This window comes from Plecotus auritus, assembly GCF_963455305.1.
Source record: "Plecotus auritus genome assembly, chromosome: 4".
Taxonomy (NCBI): domain Eukaryota; kingdom Metazoa; phylum Chordata; class Mammalia; order Chiroptera; family Vespertilionidae; genus Plecotus; species Plecotus auritus.
The window spans coordinates 4,774,676-4,798,940 of NC_137775.1; the positions used below are offsets into that span (position 1 = coordinate 4,774,676).

Sequence of the window (24,265 nt, forward strand, 5' to 3'; positions counted from 1 at the left end):
TCCCAGCACGGTTTATGGGAGCGGAGCGGAGCCTCTTTTTAATGCGACTGCTGAGAAAGTGCCTTCCAGCTCTGAGGTCGAGATTTCCCCTGGTTATACTGAGTGCAGACCGACTGGTTTGTCCGCTTTGTGTACTGTTAAGAGCCTTGGCTGACAGGAAGTGGGTCTGGGGGCAGGAAGTGGCTTACATTCAGAGGCAAAAAGAGCTGTTTAGAAAGATTTGGGATTTCATTACATGTTCTTGAAATTTATGGGCTGAATGTTGGTTGACGTGGGCACTTCCTTCTTATGCATAATATTACCTAAATTTTCACCCTGGAATTTGGAAATACAGACATTTCAAAAGTTTAAAACCATTGACTATATTGAGAGATACAACTTTAGGAATAATGTTTAAGAGCTATACAAATATAAATATTTCTGGAAGCTGATTACCGGAAGTTGAGAAAGTTGTGTAAACCTTTCCGGGCCTCAGTTTCCCCAGTGTTTAAAAGAAGGGGTTCAGGCTGGGATAACTTGACACCTCTCACCAAGCAACCCCATTTAGTCACCCTGCAAAACAGTTGCACCTTGTCACTGTTTCCCTTTTCTCCTTATCACATACTAGAGGCCTGGTGCACGAATTCGTGCACTGGTAGGGTCCCTCGGCCTGGCTGGTGATCTAGGCCTATTGGGGGGCCGGCCGGCAGGGGGAAGGGGCCGCGGGAGGTTGGCTGGCCGGCCGGAGGGAGGGACCATGGGAGGTTGGCCTGCTGGTTGAGGGGAGGGGCCGTGGGAGGTTGGTTGTGGGAGCGCACTCACCACCAGGGAGCAGCTCCTGCGTTGAGCGTCTGCCCCCCGGTGGTCAGTGCGCATCATAGTGACTGGTCGTTCCGGTCATTTGGTCGTGACGGTCGCTTAGGCTTTTATATATATAGATACACTTATAAAACATAAAAGAGGTGGGTGTAATGGGTGTCATGATGTGGTTACATTTTTATTTTAGCCTCTCTGTTCCTCAAATGTTAAACAACCCACCTGAAACAAAAGTGATTGGGAAATTCCAAGCCTGGCTTTCATGCTGATACTCTGCCCTGTTGTTATCTACTGCATATTAAGAATTGAGCTGTTAAGTTGTAAGCTTAGCTTAAGGGCGGAGGAGAGAAGCTCAGAAAAGGAGGTGGGGCTGTGTAGAGTTAATTTTCATGATTAAGTTACCCTCAAAATTCCTTAAAGTGCTGTGGAATTCTCTGCGAAATGAGGTCAGTGCTCTCTGGATAAGAGGCACCCCCACCCCCATTCCTCCAAGTTAAAGTTTACACTCACACTTCCTAAAACTAAATAAATAAGGGCTGTGCTTAAACTGCAGCAAGAAACGCAACTAAACAACTCCCTGGTGTGAGGCCAGTTGGCTCATTGGAAGTTGAACTTGCTTTTCATGAGTATTGGCACCTTCGGCAAACACTGGCCAGTGACTGCCTTTCTGCACCCCGTCGGAAGGGGCGGGAGGCCAGGACTGCACCCCGTCAGAAGGAAGGGGCGGAGGCCAGGACCGCTCCGTTCCGGAGGGATGATGACTTAGCTGGAGGCGCTAGGTTGTAGGTGCGTTCAGTTTCCTGATAGATGCTCCCTGCAGGGAAAGGCATTCCGGAACTGTCAGCACCAGTGCCCTCGCGCCCTCGCTTGGGTTTTCCTGACGGGAAGCACCGCCGTCGCGAGGCGTGGGGTTACCTGGAGCTCCGTGATGGGCACCAGGGACCGAGAGCAGCTCACCCGGCATCGCAAAGGCCTTCTCGGCAACTTTCAGTACCTCGTGTTCCCAGGACCAGCGTGACTGCCCATCCGTGACCCCCCGGCGAGTTCTAGGACTGACCGAGACGGGGCCAGCCCTTGGACCTTACTCACAGCCGTTGTCACAAGTGGACTCTTGTCATCTCTAACATTTGGTGGCTTTATTATTCCCATCGTAGGCCATAAAAAGCGAGAATATTGCCCTGGGATTACGTAATTACACGAGAACTTTATCAGAACACGAGTTCTGGATCTGCCCCGCCGTCCTGTCCCTGTCGGGTTGTTGCACTGCAGACAGTGATCCGGGACTCTTCCCGAATTGCTGACATTTTTGTTATTTTTAATTACACACCTTTTTACAAGATTGGTGGAGCCAGGTGACAGTTTTCTTTGGCATCTGCAGGTTTTCCTAAGCCTGACCAGCCAGTCTCTTCCCCTTCACTCAGTCTCTTTTGAACCTTGAAAGAGAAAAGATCAAATGATGTGATTGGATGTAATTTCAACTTAAGATTCAGAAGAGCTGGAAAGAAAGGAAGAGCAACATTATGTCGTTATCCATTTGCTTATAGACCTGCCAGAGGGCTAACTTGTCAGTGAAATATGTTTATACTGTTACTCCACCAGCTCTGAAGGTCGAGAAACCGCAGGAAGTCTGGTGTTAAGAGCTAGAGCTTAGACACGTATCTCTGGAATTTCTAACTTGGAGGCCAACCTGCTCTGGGCACATGGGGACGTGTGGCCGCTGCTGGTGGTGGGAGCGTTGGGAGAGGGACCACTGCCTCCCAGCTCTGGCCGGACGAGCCGTGCTGGTGTCTTTGCCGGTGCGGTATCGAGTTAATGTGGACTTCACTGCATTTCATGAAAAATCGTGTGTTAGGACCACATTTCCATTTTGTCTTCTCTCTGTACAATAGTTTCAGTATTTTGATAAATACCTCCCATTAGCAACATACTGGTTTTATTTGGGCCTCTCTATCCTTAAAAGAATTGTGTAGTACTGGGTGGTTTGCGGACGACCTTTCTTGGATAGGAGTTGGATGCTTCTAACCATGTGTTTGCTAGAAACTATAACAATGTAAAATATGGTCACCGGGTTTTCAGTGGCAACTACTTTCATATAATCGTGTTGTTTGTGTAAACAGTGCTACTGGGGGCAGCATTGCACATTTAATAAGACAAAGTCTCATCCTGTATAATAAAAGTGTAATATGCAAATTGAAATGGACCTAATGGTGGAATGACCGGTCGCTATGATGCACACTGACCAAAAGGGGGCAGATCCTCAATGCAGGAGCTGCCCTGTGGTGGTCAGTGCACTCACAGGGGAGCACTGCTCAGCCAGAAGCTGAGCTCACAGCTGGCAAGCCTAGTGGTGGTGGCGGGAGCCTCTCCTGCCTCCACTGCGGGCAGGAGGTAAGGAGCGAGGGGTCCCGGCCTGCGAGAGCCCCGGACTGTGAGAGGGATGTCTGACTGCTGGCTTAGGCCCGATCCCCGGCAGGTGGACATCCCCCCGAGGGATCCAGGACTGTGAGAGGGATGTCTGACTGCTGGCTTAGGCCCGATCCCCGGCAGGTGGACATCCCCCCAAGGGATCCAGGACTGTGAGAGGGTGCAGGCCGGGCTGAGGGGACCCCCCCCCGCCGCCCCACTCATTGCACAGATCTCGTGCACTGGGCCTCTAGTTCTGTATAATAGATAGAGATGAAGTTATCCTTTAAATAGCAGCTATTATTGTGACACCGAGAAAGGGTGGGTGATAGGAAAAGAGCTGAAAGCAAAACATGGGCTCTGGGGCTTCCCGACTTCGCCTTCCTTGGCTGAAGCCGCATGGCTGCATTGCCACACGGAGCGGCGGAGGCTCACAGCGGGGTGATGTTTCACAGGGTCGTTACTTGTGGAAGTGACCACTGTGGGCCTCCGCTAAGACTGACTGACTGAGTGAGAGTATTGTTCATAGAGGCTGGTTTTTATCTTTCTCAAAAGTGAGGCGTTTGGGATCCAGAGAGCACTGAGTAGGGACCCAGCATTGGATTCAGAATTTCATTAAGGAAAACGTGCCTCTGCGAGCTCAGGTGTGCACGCCATGGCTGTGAGGGACACCTGAGTGAGGTCCGTCCCGGAGGCAGCGCACATAGCGGGAAGCCTGCCCGAGGAGCCGGGCCGGTGCGTGCTCGGAGGCGGCCTCGTCCCTGAGAGCGTGTGTCTGGGCGTGGTCTCACCTGTGACCCGGGAGAGCTGGAGATTCATGGCCCATTCCAGCCCTGAGTCATGGAACTGTCCCAGCAGGCTCTGCTCTGCAGGTGACTCTGCGTCCCGTCGGGGCAGCCCTGCCTCAGGCGCTGCAGGCGGAGAGCATGGGAGGCGCTGCCGTTTTCCTAGGCCTTTCTTTCCCCAGGTGAAAGGCTAAAGCAGGTGGCGGTGATCGGGGAGAGATGGGGTTTTGGTGCTTGGCACCCGGGCACTTGGGTGTAAAGCGGAAGGCCTTGTCAGCCCCTGCTTAGGGTGTCAGGGGAGAGCGTGGTTTGCGGGGAGAACCCTGACCCAGGGCCCGGTTCTCGCCTCTGCTCCCGGCGCTGTCCCCTGTGAAGGGGGGAAGTCGCTGGGATCCGGGCGACGGACGTTACTTCTGGCTGCAGGAGAGCAGGCTGGGGTAGGACCGGGCGTCCACTGGGTTCACATGAGCTTGTCGGGCCGCGGGGCCCTCTTCCCGAGAACACGGAGTATTTTCACTTACAGCTTGGAAACAGCGAGCTTACACTGAATTTCAGTTTTTAAAAATTTACGTTCTTTCATCATCGTTTCCCCCTAATTTTTTTCTTACCAATTTGACCACAATGATGAAAGGAAGCCGATAGACAAAAGGGGCTTACCCAGACAGTGGAATACTCTTGGGCAGAAAAAAGGCCTGGAGCCCTGACATGCGAGGGCATGGATGAACCGGGAAAACATGCAAAGTGACAGCAGCAAGTCACAAAAGACCCCACCCTATTCATAGGACCTGTCCAGAGCAGGGAAGTCTGTGGAGACGGAAGTGGATTGTGGGCGCCAGGGTAGGTGGGAGGAGGAGCGGGAGGGACTGCTGATGGCCACGGGTTTCTCCCGGGGTGACGGAATGTTCTAAAATTAGGTCGTGGTGTGGTTGCGTAACTCTGCGAATATGCTAAAGAGCCACTGAATTGCTTACTTTAAACGGGCAAATATTGTGGTTGTAAGTTACATTTCAAGAAGGCTGTAATTTTAAAAGTGCGCAACAACTCGGCATGAAGGTGCAAATACAATGTTGTCTGTGTAATTTTTCAGTTAAGTGACCCAAACAGGCTCCCGCGATGCGTTCTCACTCGGTGGCTCTCCGTGGGGAGGTGTCCTCGCTGCACTCCGTGTCCTTCCCCAGCTGTGGGCGAAGGCGCAGGGCCTGCTTCCTGTCAGAGCCTTGCTGAGTGTCTGGAAGGCCTTATCCAAACATTTGAAAGCTGCTCGAAGTAGCTGAAGCGGCACCTTCGGAAGAGGCCGGAATGTGGGAAAACAGCGCTGACGTTTTCAGTGATTGTGAAGGTCAGGCTCCCCGTGTGATCTCCGTGGTCCGCGCGGCGCAGTCGGAGTAAACGCAGGTCTGATACCATAGGGATCCATCTTGTCCCACAGCCCACGGCCTGAAGTCCACACTCAGAGGTTGCCACTTGGGTGTCCCTTTATTCTCATGGTTCTCCTGGCTTTGAAGGAGCACACAGAACAGGCTCCCGCCGCTGGCACGCCGTCGGCAGGGCTGCTGGTCTGTAACGTTTGGCAGAATCGTCTGGAGCCTTCCCTCCTGTCTTGGTCTTTAGTTCTGCAAAAAGTCTGCCTGGAGAGGTCATCTTAAACCAAGTGAAAGTGTGTCAGGAGGAAGTGGGCACTTCCCAAAGGCAATATTGCCAAGTATTTATTTACCAAAATGAGGAAAAGAAGAACGGGAGATGGTTTGACAGCCAGCAGTTCAGCCTCCGCATGGGTTAGAAGTAAAGGTACTTCAGGGTCCCTCAGTGTGTTCTTTACAGGCTCTTGGAAGTGAACACGTTAAACTGGGAAGACTCATGTTTTTACATGAGGGGCTGAGTCCTCAGCGGGTCACCCCGCAGGTCTCAGAGTGTATTCTGGAAGGGCTGGTCCTCGGGGATTAGTCTACGGAAAAGGAAGTCTGGGCAGAGCACCTGGGAAACAGACTGGGGCCGTCCTGGGATTTCACAATTGGCATTAACGCAGCAAAGACACTCAAAGCCTTTCAGTTAAAGAAAGAAAAAAGAAGCGGAGCCTTAACTTCTGTGACCTCAAACGCTGCGTCCCCTCCCCCAAAGCATCACCTCTCCGGCCCTCTCTTTACCTTCAGGCATTTAGCAGAGAACTCGGCCGCTGACTTGGGTCGGAAGGCGCTCAGATAATGTTTGACTTGCAGGATGTTGAAGGTGGAAGAGCCCTTCCAGATACACTGGCTCCCAGGTTACAGACTTGATTCCACACCGCGGCCTCCGGGCAGGGCTTGGCTGGGAGGCCCAGGTCCAGCTGTCTCAGGATGGCTCAGCGGGAGGGAGGGAGCCGAGGGGACAGTGGGTTTGTTTTGTTTAGTGGGGTGAGTTGTTATTGGGTGTTTTAAAAAGGAGATTGAGGCTTAAATACTTGTAATTCTCTCTGTTAGAAAGAGAGGTCCGCTGCATCGCAGCAGGAAAGCCTGTGGCCCGGTCTCCTGCCAGGAGGGTTACAGCCCCTGCAGGGGGTGTGCCCAAGGCTGACCCTTTCTTTTGTCCGGAACCAGTCTCCTGGCCGCCTGCTGATAGTGTTCCCTCCGAGTTATTTTCTCAGGGATCCTCCCTGCATCCTGCATCCCCCGCATCCCCTTGGGAGTCCGCCCTGACTCTCAGTTCTTGCTCTGATCTTCTAGACCAGAAGTCCTCTAACTACGGCCCGCGGGCCACATGCGGCCCGCCGAGGACATTTATCCAGCCCGCCGGGTGCCGCTGCCTGTCCTGCTTAGCAGCCGACGCGTCCCGGGCCCGCAGTGCGCATGGGAATTTGTTCATAGTTTTGTTTTTTTTAAACTATAGTCCGGCCCTCCAACGGTCTGAGGGACAGTGAAGTGGCCCCCTGTTTCAAAAGTCTGAGGACCCCTGCTAGACTCTAGGCCTCACATTTCCGAGCTGGAAGGACCTCAGGCATGTAGTCCAGACCTTCTTTTGCACATAAGGGGCTGAGTCCTCAGTGGGTTGCAGCGCCAGGTCTCAAAACCAGGCCTCCCGGCTGCCCTGCTCCTGCCTGCCCATCAGTGATTTGGGCAGTCCTCAAGCCACTTGAGTGGCTTTAAAAAAAATACAGGTTCTTGGGCTGAGGCCCAGAAACTCAAGTGTTTGTAAAGCTGCTCTGGGAATTCTAACGGCTAGTCCCATTCGGTGTGTGACAGCTACTTGAGTCCATCTCTGTGGGTTAAGTCAAGTGGCTCAAGGGCAAGGGAGGTCTGACCCCAGTGACCCCCATGGTGTCAGCATCCCAGCAGGCATTTGGTTGGGGTTTGCAGAGCACATGAGCCTCACAGGATGCGAGGTGCCCACGGGCTGGGGTGGGCTGGGAGCAGCAGAATGCCGCTGTCATGGCTCATAGGTGTGCAGTGTGGTAGCTGAGCTGACCCCTCATGACAGCAAATACCATTTCTTAAAGAGTAGATTGTTAAGCAGAGGGAGGATAGAGTCTGACAATTAAGTTTTCATTATCTTCATTAACTAAGGCAAAGGAAATTTTATGTGTTGAATCCTAATATTCAATAATATGCATTATATAGTCAAGTGACCTGGAGCAAAATACCTGTGAAATTCTAGTCATTATTCATGAAACACACACACACACACACACACACACACAACAACAACAACAACACGTACACAGCATTTTGCTTAAATTTAAGAAGTTTTACTGGCCAGTTTTGTTCTGTTTTTAGGCATTTGTCTTTGCATATACTGATGTTCTAGTAAGAAGTCAGAAACTTACCTCTCCTACTGAAGTAAAAATAAAAATGCAGCTCACCTATTAAGCATTTTCCGCTGACTATGGTCAGTGTGAGAAATATACTCATTGGAGCCTCATTTTCCTTGGGGTTCGGGCATGTTCAGCATCAACTTCTCCGGACTTGTGTCTAAGATAAGTCGTTTTATTAGAAAATTCTGACAGTACATAGTTGTAGAAAGACCCAATTTTTTTTAAAATCAGTTGAGGGCTAACTTAACTCCCACATGTAAAGGTATTTGTGAATTCCCATTGTAAATAGCGGAGTAGGATGAGTCTGGTGCCTCACATGTGCTGACATTTTAGACCTCACAGTGTGACTCTGTGTCTGAGCTTCAATGGAGGAGCATTTGGAAGGAGACATGAATTATTAAATCATCTACACCATCAACCACATGGTTCTGCATGTGTATATGGGACAGGGGGTACATGAGCAAAATTAAACTTTAATTTATCACCACCCCCTCCCAACAAGACTGAATGCTGAGAGGTTTTTAGTATGTTGGCAAGCCTTCTGGGGGTAGCTTTTCAGTGACTGCTGCTGTGCACACATGCCTGCCCCCGCACCACGCCTGTGTGTGGCTGTGCCTCCTGCAGGGAACATTGCCTCTGAGGAGAGTGTGATCTAGGAGACATACCAAGACGTTAGGAATTGCAAAGTGCTTCAGGTTCCTGGACCTCTGACCTGTCGTGGGGCCACCTCCCGTGGATGCATAACCCCGCGATCCCACCTGCTCGCTGTGCAGCATTGCTACTGTGAGCGCCAGCTTCCGGCCACGTGTCGAGGTCCCCAAAACAGGTGCTAAGCATGGAAACCTCTCCCAAGGCTGTGAAAAGGAGCTGGGATGTAGATGTTTCCTTACTTTCCAAAGCCTAGTTTCTTTCAGAGCCCCCGCATAAGTGACCAAAACGTGTAGAAATGGTCCTGTTTTCTGAGTAAATGTCTTACTGGAACTTTCGATAGAAGTTTATGCTGATTTCAGCACATCATTAGGGATCCGTAAACTGGGAAATGATTTCCATCATCGTTATGCACAGGGAGCTGTTTAACATGCTCGTGACTCAGACAGCGCCTCTGTGTCCTTTGTCCCGAGAGCACTTGGAGGTGTGTGGGGTCCTTGTGGGGGTCCCGCTGACCGGCACTGTGTGTAGTCAGGCGCTGGCCATTCTGCAGGACTGGAGGTCGTCTTGCAGACACTGCTGTGCTGCCCGAAGGCCAAGAACCCCTGTGAGAAACACAGCAGGGTAACGACTAGTCAGGTGACACACACCCCCCCCTTGAGGTCAAGCGGGCTGGCCACTGGTCACCAAGAGTTTATTCTTGTATTATTGCTTGTTAATTACCTTATTTTCCATATGAACAGCAGTAAACCTACTTTTGCCCCCCACATCGATCTCTCCTTTCCTCTCCCTTCCTGCCCTGGTCTGAATTCTCGGAGCAGGCTCGCGCCCCACTGTGCCTCACTTGGCTGTTGTGGGGTCAGCAGGAGATGGGACGCGGGAAATACACTAACCGTAGTCGGGGTTTTTGTAGAAAAGGGGCGTAGACCTGAGTGTGCATGTGCCGTACTCTGGAAGGCAGGCCTGCATTCAGGTCCAGACTGCGCACGCCGAGACGCATCATTTACCTCCGTCAGCCGGGGAGTGTGTGCGTGTGTGCGCGCGTGCATATGTGTGTGCGTGTGCGTGTGTGTGTGTGGTGACGAGACTGATAATGGCCGTTGGAGAGGAACCACCTGCCCTGTTGCTGAGGAGCTCTGAGTGGAAGGCTCAGGAGAGGAGTAAGAGAAAAGAATGCTGCCCTCGCTGGTGTGGCTCAGTGGATAGAGCATCGGCCTGCGGACTGAAAGGGTCCCGGGTTTGATTCTGGTCAGGGCACATGCCTGGGTTGCGGGCTTGATCCCCAGTAGGGGGTGTACCGGAGGCAGCCAGTCAGTGATTCTCTCTCTTCATTGATGTTTCTCTCTCTCCCTCTCCCTTCCTCTCTGAACTCAATAAGAATATATTTTTTAAAGAAGAGAGAAAAGAACGCTCGTTAAGTGCGATTTGTCCCTTGTGTTTTCCAGATCAATGTCCGCGTCACCACCATGGATGCGGAGCTGGAGTTCGCCATCCAGCCGAACACGACAGGAAAGCAGCTTTTTGATCAGGTTGGTCTCTGTGAACTAAGGAGAGAGAATTCCTGTTTAGAAAAGAAACTTTGGCAACGTCTGGATCCCTTTGTTTGCTAAGCTTATTCCTTGGTGTGCTGCGTGCTTCTCTCCGTAGAGCAGCCCGTTTCCCCTCCCGCCGGGCTCACACGGAGCTCCCCAGGGGCGGCCCTGCTCACAGCTCCGAGGGCTACTTCCGGGGACATCGAAGGCTCTCCGCAGCCCAAGGACGACAGGCCTGCTGGTGCCTGCGGGGGGCAGCGCGCCGCCTCCCCTCTCCCGGCTCTGCCACACCCAGAACTCTGGCTGCCCTCTGCCCCGGCTCTCGTGGTCACCTGGCTGCTTGCCATCGGTGTGGGGCTGGGGTGCAGTGGAGGTCAGACTCCACCCACGGACGGGAGGGACCCAGCAGGCCACGGTTCCCGGGTGACCCCTCCCCAGCTCTTCGTGACTGTGAGCTCGCTCACGCTCATCCCTGAGCTGGGCCACACGGAGCCCGTCACGTTCCTGCGGGCTCCCCTCTCCTCTCGCAGCCCCAAGGTGAATGTGGGGTGTTTTCATGGGAACGCCGAGCACCTGCGATCCCTCCGGCCTGGGACAGTGCCTTAGAGAGCAAGGTCTTCCTTCTGGGCTGAGGGAGGGCTGCCCCGGGCCGAGGGTCCAGTGGGCAACAGGCCGGTGTGTATGCACGCCCTTGAGCTGTGCTTGCCTTTCTGAGGCCCCAGTGGGAGGAAAGCCATGTCCTCCATCCCAGCGCTAACCCGGGAAGTGGAGTGGGTACCGATGGGGAGACCTGTGGGTAAGATTTTAGCAAATCTAGAATCTGCAGTGACGCCCCGCTGCTGGATGGGACATCCTCTCATCGCCCGTTCCTGCGCTGGGCCCCCCCTGCAGCAGCCCCAGGGGTCTCAGGGTGACAGGCCTGCCGGTGCCTGCAGGGGTGGGGACACACCTCAGCTCTCCCGGTGCTGCCTTGCCCAGCAAGGATCAAGACAGTTACTGCGCTGGGTGGGGCTGGACTTAGGGTGAAATTCTAAAGGTTTCGCTTGAAAGGGAATCTTGAAGCCGTTCCATGGAGCTAGCTGAGCTCCAGGGTTGCAGACGGGGGAGGAGGCCCGGGTGCTGTGTTAGCTGTGCCTTCAGCCACCATGTCCCTCAGTCACTGACAGTCCTTGCCTTTAGTGAGTGCCAGGCTGACCTCAGCATTTATTTTTAAAGCAGAGCTGGAAGCTCTGTGTTAGGAAGGCAGACGAGGCGGTGAGTTAGCCCGACCCTCCTCTCTACCCCGTGAAGTCTCTGCAGTAACCGGCAGCCCCTGGCCCCAGTCCAGGGCTCTGGCTTGACGAGCGTGTCACAGGTCAGCAGCCACGCAGGAGGCAGGTCCCCTGACAAGCCGGGGCACTTGCCCACCGCTGGCGTCCCGAGGGGCGAGGACAGAGTTTTTCTGTGTGACTGTGTGCCCAATGTCCCCATCATCAGGAGTGTTTTTCAGCTGCTGCTTAAGATGGAGTGAAATAGACACATCCCTGCCTTTTCCTTTCCAAACCCCTGCCACTTACAACGCCACCCGGGCCGAGATAAAGGACTAGGCCTGCTCCTGTTCCCTCCCCAGCGGGGTCAGCCTGGGCTAGGCTGAGGACACTGGGGGATAGTGAAGTGCGTTTCTCTAGGGATGTCGGGTGTCCCCCGCAGGGCGGGCGTAGGGTGGTTATTAGGGTGGACTGCAGAAAGGAAGGTCCTCTGAGTCTACACCGAGTGGCCAGATTATTATGATCTCTGAACGCAGCCTGGCCAGGGGGAGGGGACATGGGCGGTTGGCCGGCCTGCCTGCTGGTCGAACTCCTGGTCAGGGGACAATTTGCATATCAGCCTTTTATTATATAGGATATACACTGAGTGGCCCGATTACTATGCGTTCAGAGATCACCATCATCTGGCCACTCGGTGTATTTTGTCACTTTGGGGACGCCGTCAGGATAGAAGTAGGGCTGGGAAACACGGAGAGGGGAGTTTTCCCGGAACCTGTGGGAGGTTCACGTCATAAGCCACGTGGCAGAGTCGGCCCCAGGCTTTTTCACCAAGAGCGTGAAGTCCGGGCTCTGAGTGACAGCGAGCACAGGGCACACCAGTTCAGCGTGTGCCACAGGTGTGCCTGCACCTGCCAGGGGTGCCCCTGGGGAAGGAGCGCAACGTTGCCGGGGGTTCCAGAGTCTGTGATGCTGCGGGAAGGGGCTGGCACGTCTGCCAGGCAAAGAGGACTCTGAGCTGTGGCCGTGAGCACCCGCAGGGGCTGATGGGGCGGGGGGAGGGCCAGGCCAGGGCTGCGGTGGGGGGTGAAGGGAGAGACCGGATGGAGAGAGGGTGATTGCTGGGAAGGCCGGGCAGGTCTTACATCCAAATGCGGAGGTGGACGTTGGCAGGAACAAGAAATCGGTGGCTTTGGGCATAGAAACTCTGGTCCTGAATCGACTTTCTCTGCCCTTGGCTGCCGTGAAAACAAGACATCAGGCTTCACAAGAGACTGGGGAGGCGAGCGCTGTGTGAGGGTCGGACTTCCTTTCCTCTCACCCTCCGCTCATTTTGGGGGAGTAGTGGGCGCAGATGAGCAGGGCAGTCCTGGGCGGGTAACGCACAGGCTCCTGGAGCTCCCGCAGGCCTCTGTCCCCCAGGCAGGAAGCAGGCTCGGGAAGGAGTGTTCGTGGCATTTCCGACGTGATTTAAGCGAGCGCTCCAGATCCCTGGTTCCTCATCGCTAGCGCGCGCAGTCTTTCCCCCTAAATGTGACAGAAGATGTACGTGAAGGATAGGTGAGGGCCTTTCTCTTCGGAGGCCTAACATTGTACGTCATGGGCTTCAGAACCATCAGCACAGCTCTGGGACTGGCCTTGATGGTGGTCCACACGTGCCCGCAGCTGCACTTCGATTCCGAGACCCGGATCACCAGCTGGCAGGGACCACAGGAGAGGTTTTCCTAGGAACGTGGAGAACTTCCCAGTGAAAGCCTCGCTGTGACCGAGGGGTGAAGTCTACCTCTCTGTGTCAGAATATGAACTTTCTGGGCCTGTGTGAAGCCGAGACTCCCGCCCCCTCCCTGGAAGTGTGCCACCATCTATCTGCCTTCTGTCTTTCCCCGGCTGCTGGCTCCCTGTTCCTGGACGCAGGGTCCTGGGCCAGCTGGCTGAGAGGCAGGGCAGCCAGAGGAGAGCCAAGTGCGCCTCTGCCTGACGCCGGCAACGTTCTGCTCCTTCCCCATGGGCACCCCTGGCCGGTGCAGGCACACCTGTGGCACACGCTGAACTGGTGTGCCCTGTGCTCGCTGTCACTCAGCAGTGACTCGGGAACGCATGATGGAGTTGAGGAGTAGGAGTGAGATTTTATAAGGTCTTAAGATTTTGTAAGATTTAATGTAAACCCAGAATCAGCTCCAATTGATATTAAAAATAAATGGTTCACGGCTCTGGGGTGATGTAATAGCCTGTGTTGGCTGGCTCAGTGTGACCAGGCAGCCGGCGCCTGGCTCCCTGCACCGTGACCCCGTTTCTCATGGCTGTCGCTCCCTCCCCCCTCTCTCGCAGGTGGTGAAGACCATCGGCCTCCGGGAAGTGTGGTACTTCGGCCTCCAGTATGTAGATAATAAGGGATTTCCTACCTGGTTGAAACTTGATAAAAAGGTAAATCAAAGTGAACTGTTTGTGCTGTTGACTGGGTGTTGGTCCTCCTCGTTGGCATTGAAGCTGCAGCACTTTACTCTGACTTTGTTTTGTTCCTTTTTATTTGTGTAGAAGTTTTTACAGACAAAAAGGTGGCAGGTTTCCAGTAAACGGGGATAGGGGCTGGAAATCGGATCCTGGCATTTCCCCTCACGGCTCACTCACTGAGCGTGTGATGACTAATTCTTAGTGTTTAGCTACCTTGGTGTTGTTTTCTCAGTGCGATTATTAATCTTCTAAACCATGAATCGCCCACTGTTTTGCAAGAACCTGTTACTGCTTTGTTGGAGCCTGTGACAGATTATCTCCCAACTCTAAAGACGGGATAATTCCAGTAACAATTATAAAGAACAGCAAGAAGCAAAATGTGTTTTCTGCAAACAGTTTGGAAAATGTCCCTTTTCCAAACCCTGCTCTCCTCCCGAATTCCATGGCAGCCGGGGGCGGTGGGAACGGTGGAGGAGGAGGGGCGTGAGGAATTATTAGAAGTGAGCTCCGTGGTCCAGGGCTGGGCTGGCCACGTGGCCGGACTCCAGGTTCCAGGCTCATGGAGAGGTGTTTCCAAACTGGCGTTCTCCATCGCCCCGTCCCCAGAAGAACCCAGGCTGGCGCTAAGCTTCCCGCGAAGGGAGGGTGTGTAGTGGGACTTTTTAAAATGGCCTTTTTGGGTCTTAAATGTAAAAGGTGACTTTCAGAATAAACAGTGTCTTTGAAACTGGCCTGCAGGGCCCCCTGAGCGGTGGGTGGCAGCCTGTGCTGGGGGGGCAGGGCTCTCTCTCCTGAGCGCGCTGTAAGCGTTCGGCTTCTGCTGTCCAGGTGTCGGCCCAGGAGGTCAGGAAGGAGAATCCCCTGCAGTTCAAGTTCAGGGCCAAGTTCTTCCCCGAAGACGTGTCTGAGGAGCTCATCCAGGACATCACGCAGAAGCTTTTCTTCCTCCAAGTGAAGGAGGGCATTCTGAGCGATGAGATCTACTGCCCTCCGGAGACCGCGGTGCTCCTCGGCTCCTACGCCGTGCAGGCCAAGTTTGGGGACTACAACAAAGAAATGCACAAGGCTGGGTACCTCAGCTCCGAGCGGCTGATCCCCCAGAGGTGAGCGGCCAGGCCTGGGCGGGCAGAGGTGAAGCAGCAGAAGCACAGGGACATCGTCGAGGGCCGTGCCTCGCTGGCATGTGGCGGTCGCATGCCCGGCTGTCCCAGGCACTGGCCTTGCACCGTGGCACCCTGAGGCGCGGTGATCCCCGAACAGCAGGTGCTGAGCAACAGCAGGGAGGGGACCGGTCCTCGTGGGGCTGTGGCCGGCCGTGTTATTTGAGGGTGTTACAGAGGAATCATACTTTTCATAGCCTGACTGCCTCACTCCTCCTGGTGTGTAATAGTTTGGCCCCCGTTAAGTCTGTTTTTAGTCACTGATGATCACATAAGTGACCCCTTTGGGCAAAAAAGGCTTCTTACAATAAAATGCCCTTTAAATTTTTTCCTAGCAGGACTGAGTTTGTCTCGTTCCAGAGTAAATAGTCAGATTTTAGTTCGTCCTAAGTAGACGGGCACGTTAGGAAGTAGAAACAAAGGCACTTGGTGGAGATTTTATCTGAAGAAAAAGTGAAGGTTTGCACGAGGGGGACAGAGGGACAGAGTGTCACTCACCTCTCAGCCCAGCCCTCTGGGGTGACGGTGTGGTGCCTTCTCTCTCGGCCCTCCAGAGTCATGGACCAGCACAAGCTCACCAGGGACCAGTGGGAGGACCGGATCCAGGTGTGGCACGCGGAGCACCGCGGGATGCTCAAGTGAGTGTGGGGGCTGCCTCCGGCCTGTTGTCCGCATGTGCTCCAGCGAGGGCCCGTCCCAGGGGGGTGACAGCCAGCTCCCGTGAGGTTTCCTTAACAGCGGTGCTCTGGCCTGGGTCAGGCGGCGGCAGGTTAGTTGAAGCCTTCAAGCCCTAAGCCCTCTCTCGTGTCTAAAAGACCCTTTCGTCAAGGGGGCGGGCGCTGTTCCTAAGCACCAGACTCTGTCTTCCTCTGTCACAGAGGGCTAGTTCCTGTTGTCCGTGAGGCGACTGCCTTCAGAAGTGTGAGTGCAACAGCTGGCCCAAGCCAGAAACACTTGCTGTTAAGCGTGAGAAATGGCCCGTCTCTGCTGTCCCAGAATCCTCGTCTCGGGCATGGGCCGCGTGGTCCCCGGCTCAGAAGACCATTTGTAGTTTGGGCTTCACAAACGTGTCCTTAGAGCAGGGGTCCTCAAACTACGGCCCACGGGCCACATGCGGCCCGCCGAGGACATGTATCCGGCCCGCCGGGTGCCGCTGCCTGTCCTGCTTAGCAGCCGACGCGTCCCGGGCCCGCAGTGCACATAGGAATTTGTTCATAGTTTTTTTTTTAAACTATAGTCCGGCCCTCCAAGGGTCTGAGGGACCGTGAACTGGCCCCTGTTTAAAAAGTGTGAGGACCCCTGCCTTAGAGCTTCCTGTCCGAGCCACGCTGCTTCCCTGGAGGGAAGTAACTCGAAGCCTACGCCGTGGCCGCTAGTGAGGCGAACGGTGGAGCCCCGAAGCCCCGCAGGCGAGAGAAGCGGGACCCCGGCAGTAAAACGGGAGAATCTGCCCAGAGAAGCCAGCGTGCGTCCGTCAGTTCCTTCAGGGTGTGGGGGATGCCGGCGGTCAGTGCGGGGGCCGCCGAGGCACGGCGTGGGCGGCAGCGGGCCAGCCCCTGGAGCGTGTGGCTGTTGGCCGTCCACGCGACCTGCCCGCGCCTCAGGCCGCCCAGGACATCCCCACTAACCATGGCGCGTGTCTGTCCCCCCAACTAGAGACAGTGCCATGCTGGAGTACCTGAAGATCGCCCAGGACCTGGAAATGTACGGGATCAACTATTTTGAGATAAAAAATAAGAAAGGAACAGACCTGTGGCTTGGAGTGGATGCCCTGGGACTGAATATTTATGAGAAAGATGATAAGTGAGTTGAACTTTACAATGATCTTTAGCTGGTGGGGAATGGGCCTGGAGACAGTGGAGGACCTGGGGATTATGCATGCGGGCTGTGTTTAAAGTGTTTGCGGGCAGCCGACTGGCCCGGGGGTGTGGGTCTGGAGGGCTTGCGGCTGTGGCGGTCGCCTCGGAGTGTGCGTCATTGCTCTCCGGTCTCTGCGACCTTTTTACCGGCACCTGTTGCATGTGCTTAGGGTCCAGCGGGGAGACCACGGAGGTCTGTGACCTCACCCCCACTCCCACCGAGGTGCTCCCACGCCTGGGGTGCCGGCCCACCCAGAGCCACCTCCCAGGCGGCCTGGCGGCTTGGAGGTTTGTGCTCATCCAACGGGGAGTATTGGTAGGGCTGACGGGGACCTCGGGGCTGTAAACAGTAGCCTTTATGTACACAGTCCACCAGGCCCTCTGCCCCCGGGAGGTGAGTGTGGTCTGGTGGGTGTGGAGCGGCCCGGTGAGGGTTCTTAAGGAGTCGGCTCCCCTGACTTCCTGTGCCCATCCCTGTGGTCGCGCACTGCGCACACAGGCCTTTTTCCTGCTGAGAAGCTACACAGAAAACACCATTCTGATTCAGTGAGGTGGCTCCTGAGCCGAGGACAAGTCTCAATTCTAGATTCTTCCCATCAGAAGCTTCCCGAATGCAAGCGGCCGTCAGGGCGGGGTCCCAGCAGAGCGAGGCTGCAGAGCTGAGGGTGAGGGTGCCCGGGGACTGTCCTCAGGCCTTTATGCCAAGCCACGCCCTTTGGCCTGGGTTCCTGCCTCCGAGCATGCGGGGCGGAGCGGCAGAGAGACCAGCGCGGAGCCCAGACTAGACCACTGACGCGGTGCCCCTCCTGGCCGCATGCTGTTCCTCGAAGTCCTGGCTCCCGCATGCCCACCTGGGCCTCCCTCTCCCCACCTGTTCTTAGAGGTTAATGTCCTCAGCTCCCCCACACTCCAGATCCCCCACGACCCCTCTCTGGCATTCTTGAGGGGCGTGGTGCTGCTTTTGACAAGTGATACCACAAAAGCATCTCTAATCCCAGCCTCTGCGTTCTTGCTGATTTGGGCAGGGACCCGGGCAGCCGATCCTGAACCTCCACTTGTGCCTGAATTGGGTGGAGGCGTGCTCGGGCCGCACGGGGATCCGTGCTGGAGGTTCTCGTCACACATGTGACGTGACAGGCCTTTCAGAGACTCTCGGGAGCCTCCCAGAACCTGGCAGTGGGTTATGGGCCCTGTGCGCCTCCGAGGGTGGTGAGGGCGGGGACTGGAGGTCGGTCGCGGTCAGCACGCCACGCCTGTGAGCGGAGCACGAGCGAGAACCCGGAGGCCTCGTGGATCACATGTGGGAAGCTGCCTCTGTGAACTGTCTTGAATGACCAGGTTTTGTAAGGTAGCCTCGGCCAGGGCTGTCCAAACAGGTTTTTCCAGCTGCAAGGAACAGCCATAGGCAGGAACTTGGTGAACAGCCTGTGGCTACCCCACCGCACAAATGTGCATTTTTCAAGTAAAACGAGCCGTGTGCTCCTTCAGGCCTATTCCTGCCCCCCTCCCCGCAGTGAGCAGTGACACTGGCCACCCTCTCAAAGGGGCCCTCTCCCCCAAGACAACGCGGGGGAGCACAGCCTCACGTCCTGCCTCCCCTCCTGGAAGGCATCCCCCTGCAGTTAGGAAAACAAGCAGGTCTTCGCTCAATCAATAGGCCCCGCTTCTCCTTTTAAACAGAAATGGACAACGCGGTGTCCATGGTGAGCCAGGGGCTGTGGCTCGGTCTGAAGGCAACTCCTGGCTGTGTTCACGGGGACTTGGTGCCCTTGCAGACGAGCAGTGCAGGGTCTGGTTAGGGTTAGGGTTAGGGTTAGGGTTAGCAGTACAGGATTGGGTTAGGGTTAGCAGTGCAGGGTTGGGTTAGGGTTAGTGCAGCGTCTGGTTAGGGTTAGGAGTGCAGGGTTGGGTGAGGGTTAGGGTTAGCAGTGCAGGGTTGGGTTAGGGTTAGGAGTGCAGGGTTGGGTGAGGGTTAGGGTTAGTGCAGGGTTGGGTGAGGGTTAGGGTTAGGATGCTCCGGTTGGGAAATGCCTCCTGGGTCCCTTTCTCATCGTATACATGACGTTAGGTGGGAGCACGCAGGACTGAAGCACTTGTCTTTCTCGCTGTGAACCCAAAGGTCAGGGCAGGAGCCCGCCGGGAGGGAGGGATTGGCAGACCCAGGCCCTTCCCTGAAAAGCGTTATCAGCCTGGGAACAGAGAGTTCAGATGAGCTGTTATAATTCTGCCTGGCATCCAGACCAGGAACAACACAACAGAACGAGACAAAGAACGAGAGGAACCTGATCCTGCCCCCAGTTCTTCAGTCCTCGCAGCACCTCTCCCTCCCGCAGGGCCAGTCCGTGCCGTAGTCCAGGAGGGACGTAGTCCAGGAGGGAGGGTGAGGGTGCTCTCGGGCGTGGCTCCGGCTCCCCCATTAACCCTTTCAACGAGAGGATGTGGGAAGGGACTGAGACAAGAGCCAAGGGTCCTTTCCCTTCGGTTCCTCACTCAGGGCTGTCAGCCAGACGTTCTGATTTCCATTCCGTTTCACTCACTTCCGGAAGGATGTTTCAAACCAGCTGCTTTAACGACATAATTCCCACTTTCCAGAATTGCACTCAGTTGGCAGGGTATGTTCATTCTGGCTGGGAACGGGGTGCCTCAGGTGTTGTGCTCAGGGAAAGGGAGGAGGCACCAGGCAGTTGTGCTGACCGTGCGTTTGTTTTACCAGACGTGCGGGGACCCAGGTGCCAGGCCATTCTCTCCTGGTCTCCGGAACCCCAACTTGAACCTGGAACAGGTGGTTTTCCCCGTCACTTAGTCTCTTACAGAAGTTTGCTATGGCCAGGACCCCAGTTAGACGTCCCCAAGTGGGAAATTTCGGAGTTTGCCTCAGGCTTGACAGAGAGTTTGGGCTGGTTAGGCACCTGCCCGCCCCCCAGGAGCCGGTAAGCCTGGCCCCGCCGCAGGCTGTGGGGTGGGAGGTGGGGGAGCGGCCCCTCCAGGCGCAGGGAGGCCAGGCCATGCTAGTGCGTCCTCTCTCCACTGTGAACGTGCAGGCCGTTCCAGCCCTCTTATCTGCCCCAGCCCTGCCTCTGGCCAAGCACTGGCCCTTCGGTCTGTGGGACACGGTGATCTCCAGCCCGGCCCACCGCCCAGACCGTTCTTACACTGTTAAATGAAAAATTTCAAACACTGCGAAGCAGGGAGGTTTCACAGCAAACGCCGCGTCCTGCAGCGGCTCCCGCCTGCCTTGTCCTCCCGCCGCAGTGCCCGGGCCTCTCCCAGGCACACCTCCCGCACGTGCCCCTGGCTCACTAGGCGCAGTGTGTTTGGTTTCGTTTGATGTAAAACTTAATGAAATGCACACTCCTGCGTGTCCATGTGCTGAGTTCAGACAGGTGCCTGTAAAAACCCACCTCCTGTCAAGGTGTAGAACGTGTCATCACCTTCTGGCATGTTTTGAATTAAAATTCTTTAATTCATTTTGAAGTCATTTCAGATTTTTGAAAGGTTTCAGAACCTTGTGCCCTCTCCCAGCTGCCCCGGATGTGCCCGTCCAGGTGTCACACGGGGAGCCGGCGCCCAGGGGAGACCTGGCCACCTGTGGGCATCCCCCGCCACAGCCGACTGTCCTCGAACGTCCTGCCCCAGGGTGCCCCTGGAACAGGCCTTGCATTTAGTGGGCACACCTGCCCAGCCTCCTTCCATCCGGGACAGTGGGGTCTGTCTGTCTGTCTGTCTGTCCGTTGTGACACCTTGCAAGGAGAAGCCTGGCAGGCACCCACGTCACACTTTGGAAAAGTACTGACCATTAACTTAGTAGAAAGCTCCTCAACTTGGGTCTTTTTTTCTCATGTTTGGTACTTTTAAAAATATATACATTTTTTATTTCAGAGGGAGAGGGGGAGGGGAGAGAGAAATATCAATGATGAGAAAGAATCCTTGATTGGCCCCACTGGGGATCGAGCCCACAACCCAGGCATGTGCCCTGACCGGGAATCGAACTGTGACCTCCTGGTTCATAGGTCAACGCTCAGTCACAGCCACGCCGGCAGGGTGACTTTGGCACTTTTGGCAAGGACCCCTCGGACGTGCTGTGCTGTCTGTCCTGCGTGCCCGCCGAGGCCTGCGTGGTGGCAGGTGCCTCCAGGAGGCTTTACGGGTGCTGCTCACCTGGGTCCTGGCCAAGGTGGTGCCTGCTGAGCTCCTCCACTGTACTGCCTCCCCGTCCACCGACGAGGGCATTCGGGGGATTCGCTGAAATTATAAATGCCCCGCTTCTCACCACCTTGCCTTCTAGCATCCCTTGGCGGGTCTTGCATGAAACAGTGAAGACTGGTATTTGAGAAATGTTGGTTTAAGGAAATGGTTTGTTTTACACTTTAGCTGGGATGCTAATGGAAGGAGACGATTTCTCTCCTCCATTTCTTGGTTTAGTAGTCCCTGGTGCCGTGGGCTCTAGCCCAATACTGTTGTTTGGACCCGTGGCTTTTGAGCACCTTCTTCCTTTTCACTTCACAACATTCCAGGATCGTCTTGCACTTTCCCTCCCGGCCTGGAATCAGCTTTTTCTCGGAAGAGCTCTGGTCCCTGTTATTCAAGAATATCACTTTTTTTTTTTTAATGTGTGGCCTAAGCAAGAGCAGGCTCACAATATAAATCCTTTAGAAATCTATGGGTCCTTGTCTGTTCATGTCCTGTGTGTGAACTCTTTAAAAAAAGAGAGAGAGAAAGAAATCCTTGTGGGCTTCAGTCTTTATGGTCAGGCAGGACAGGCGGTTCTTCACTCCGATTGAGTCATCACTTTCTTGTTTGGTCCTCGTCTTTTGACACTGCAGTCACGCTGATGAATGGCTGTCAATTGTTACACGAGCTTCCAGAGTATTTTTTTAAAAATATATTTTATTGATTTTTTACAGAGAGGAAGGGAGAGGGATAGAGAGTTAGAAACATCAATGAGAGAGAAACATCGATCAGCTGCCTCCTGCACACCCCCTACTGGGGATGTGCCCGCCACCAAGGTACATGCCCTTGACGGGAATCGAACCTGGGACCGTTCAGTCCGCAGGCCGATGCTCTATCCACTGAGCCACACCGGTTAGGGCCAGAGTCTTAAAGAGACCAACTTTCCAGACGCGCCAGAGAGGCCATAGTGACAGCCTTGCAGGAGAGATGCCTGTCCGGCCTTCGCTCGCGGTTGACCTCTGACCCTCAGTGGTGCCGTGTGGCTGGGAGGCGAGCAGCAGCCACCGAGCTCCTCTGTTGCAGTGATTGCTCTCGTGTTTTGGAGGAAACTTCCCGATGTCACTCGTGCGGCCTTTGCGTGTGAGGACACAGGTGGGAGTCGGGGCAGGACCCCGTGACCTCCTGAGTGCCTTCCCAGGCCCCCTGGACCTAAAACAAAACCACCTCAACAGGACCTGTCCCGTGTGTGAGGCTGGAATGCCAGCGCCCTGCGTGTTGGTTGGAGTGCTGGGGAGCACGCGGGCCGGATGTGCTTCGTGGGCTTCGGTGCCCCTGTCGGACAGGCCCCGGAAAAGCACGTGCACTGAGACGGTTTGGCACCTGAAGCCACCGCCTGGCAGTGCCCTGACCCCTCCCCCGGGTGTGTGTGACCGCTGTGTCCCAAAGCGCCAGCTGCCGGGCTTAGATGCCCTCTCGGCATTCAGACCCCTCCCCCCCCCCCGCCACACACACACACACACACGGGCATGCACTGCCTTGACCTGGCTTTGTTGCCATAGCAAGACCTACGCTGCCCACTAGTTTTTATTTAAACGTGTTGGAGGCAGAATTCCGTCCACCCCTGCTCGTTTCTTCTAGCAAGTGGGGATTGTTATGCATCTCGGAAAAGACTGGTTCTGATGGCAGTATCTGAGTGGGGGCTTAGGGTCTGTGTTACTTCCAAAAGGGTAGCCGTGGTGACGTGCTGCAGGGATAGGGTGGCATCAGGAGGTGAGGAGAGCATGTGCACTTGAAAATCATGATAAACGTCCCGGGTTGCTGTTAAAAAGCCGGTCTCGGCCGGTATGGACTGCAGTGACCACGTAGGACCGTGTGGGGCTTTCGTTAGGGGTGTGGGTTGGTGCGGTCAGAATGTGGAGGTGACCCGGGAAGGAACAGGCACCACTGAGCCAGGAGAGCAGCACCCGCACCGCGCCCCGGCTCCTCAGGACGGTGCGGCAGGTGTGAACGTGTGCCCAGCACGCGAGCACCTGAGTGTGTGAGGCAAACCCTAACCGACCTGGAGGAAGGGAGACCCCAGGACAGGACAGGCCTTCCGCGCCCCGGCAGCACCGGCTGGACCATCCAGGCGAAGTCCACGCGCAAATGGTGGGCCTGACCCATCCAAGGCCGCCTCCTGAGCGAGCAGCCCCTCGGCACAGCTCGGGGACACGTAAGGCGTGCTCTTTGCCTCCTGGTCTCCAGAGAGCTCAGTGACGATGCGGTGATTTAAATCATGGAGAAGAGAGGAGTGTGTGCACGTAAGAGACGGATGGCTGACGGGGAAGACGTGAGGAGAGGAAGTGGGCGGCCTGTGGTGCAGGTCCGGGCTGCGGGGAGAGAGGAGAGAGCCCTTCCAGGAGCCTCCGGGAAACCCTGTGTGGAGAGCTGGGGGGACCAGGAAGCCGGGCTGCTAAGTGCAGGGCTCTGGCTTTCCTCTTGTAGATCCTCTTGCCGTGGGGGGAGGAGGGGGTCGACGTGAGGAGCTGGCGAGGGACCCAGTCCTGGACCCTCCGCACCTCCCAGGGCTCCCTCCTCGCGCCGGTCTCACCTGGGCAGCAGGAAGCTGCCGTGCTGACATTTTGGAAGAGGGAACGATTGGAAGGAACACCGATCGGACCAGCCGGCTGACGTAGATCAGGTCCCGGCCCCGAGGACCTTGGTTAGGCGGTCGCCACGGGAAGGGCGGGATTAGGGTGCTGACGTGAGGGTGGGTTGCAAAAGATGGTGGTGAGAGACATTTCAAACAAGGGTGCAGGGTCGTGCGGGCTGGACATCAAAGTTGACCTCGAGGTCACGAGCCCGGGTGACTAGACGCAGCGAGATGGGTTTCCTAAGCTTGTGCCTTACAGACAGCTGCCTGCCTCCGAGGATGCGGGAGCACTCGGGAGTGAGGTGTGTTCTGTTACGCTTCCTGGGGAGCCTTGTACTTGTTAAACTTGAACGCAGAAAGCTAAGGATAGATTTGCAAATGCCTCGTAGTCAATCCGGGCACAGCTAACGTCTGACCTTTCTTAACCTCAGGTTGACCCCAAAGATTGGCTTCCCGTGGAGTGAGATCAGGAACATCTCTTTCAACGACAAGAAGTTTGTCATCAAGCCCATCGACAAGAAGGCGCCTGTAAGTCCACGTGGCGTCTGCACGGGGTTACTGGTTTGCATTCCTGCAGCCAAGCGTGTTTCCAGGATAAATCCGATTCCTCTCCTCGGTGACAAGGAGCCGGTGATGCTCACAAGTGTTGTGTGTGTAGGGGAGTTGCCGGCAGGTCACACTGAGGGTCAAGGGCCTCTTGGGGCACGGGACCGACCTTGGCAGTGGAGGTTCTTGTGGAGGCCAGGTGTCTGCCGCGCTGACTGGCACCTGAGTTGTCAGGCGTCTTCATTCCTTAGAAGAA

The 24,265-nt window shown here is 55.5% G+C and overlaps 1 protein-coding gene across 2 annotated transcripts in view; it reads left to right on the forward strand.

The window, feature by feature from the left end:
• EZR (ezrin) overlaps positions 1 to 24,265 on the forward strand; it is a 45,965-nt gene that overhangs the window by 13,288 nt on the left and 8,412 nt on the right. For both annotated transcript variants that reach the window (XM_080663326.1, XM_080663325.1), the window contains exons 3-8: positions 9,861 to 9,944; positions 13,520 to 13,615; positions 14,471 to 14,745; positions 15,357 to 15,440; positions 16,459 to 16,605; positions 23,895 to 23,991. In XM_080663326.1, coding sequence (XP_080519452.1) covers positions 9,861 to 9,944; positions 13,520 to 13,615; positions 14,471 to 14,745; positions 15,357 to 15,440; positions 16,459 to 16,605; positions 23,895 to 23,991 — 783 coding nt within the window. The remainder of the gene's footprint in view (positions 1 to 9,860; positions 9,945 to 13,519; positions 13,616 to 14,470; positions 14,746 to 15,356; positions 15,441 to 16,458; positions 16,606 to 23,894; positions 23,992 to 24,265) is intronic.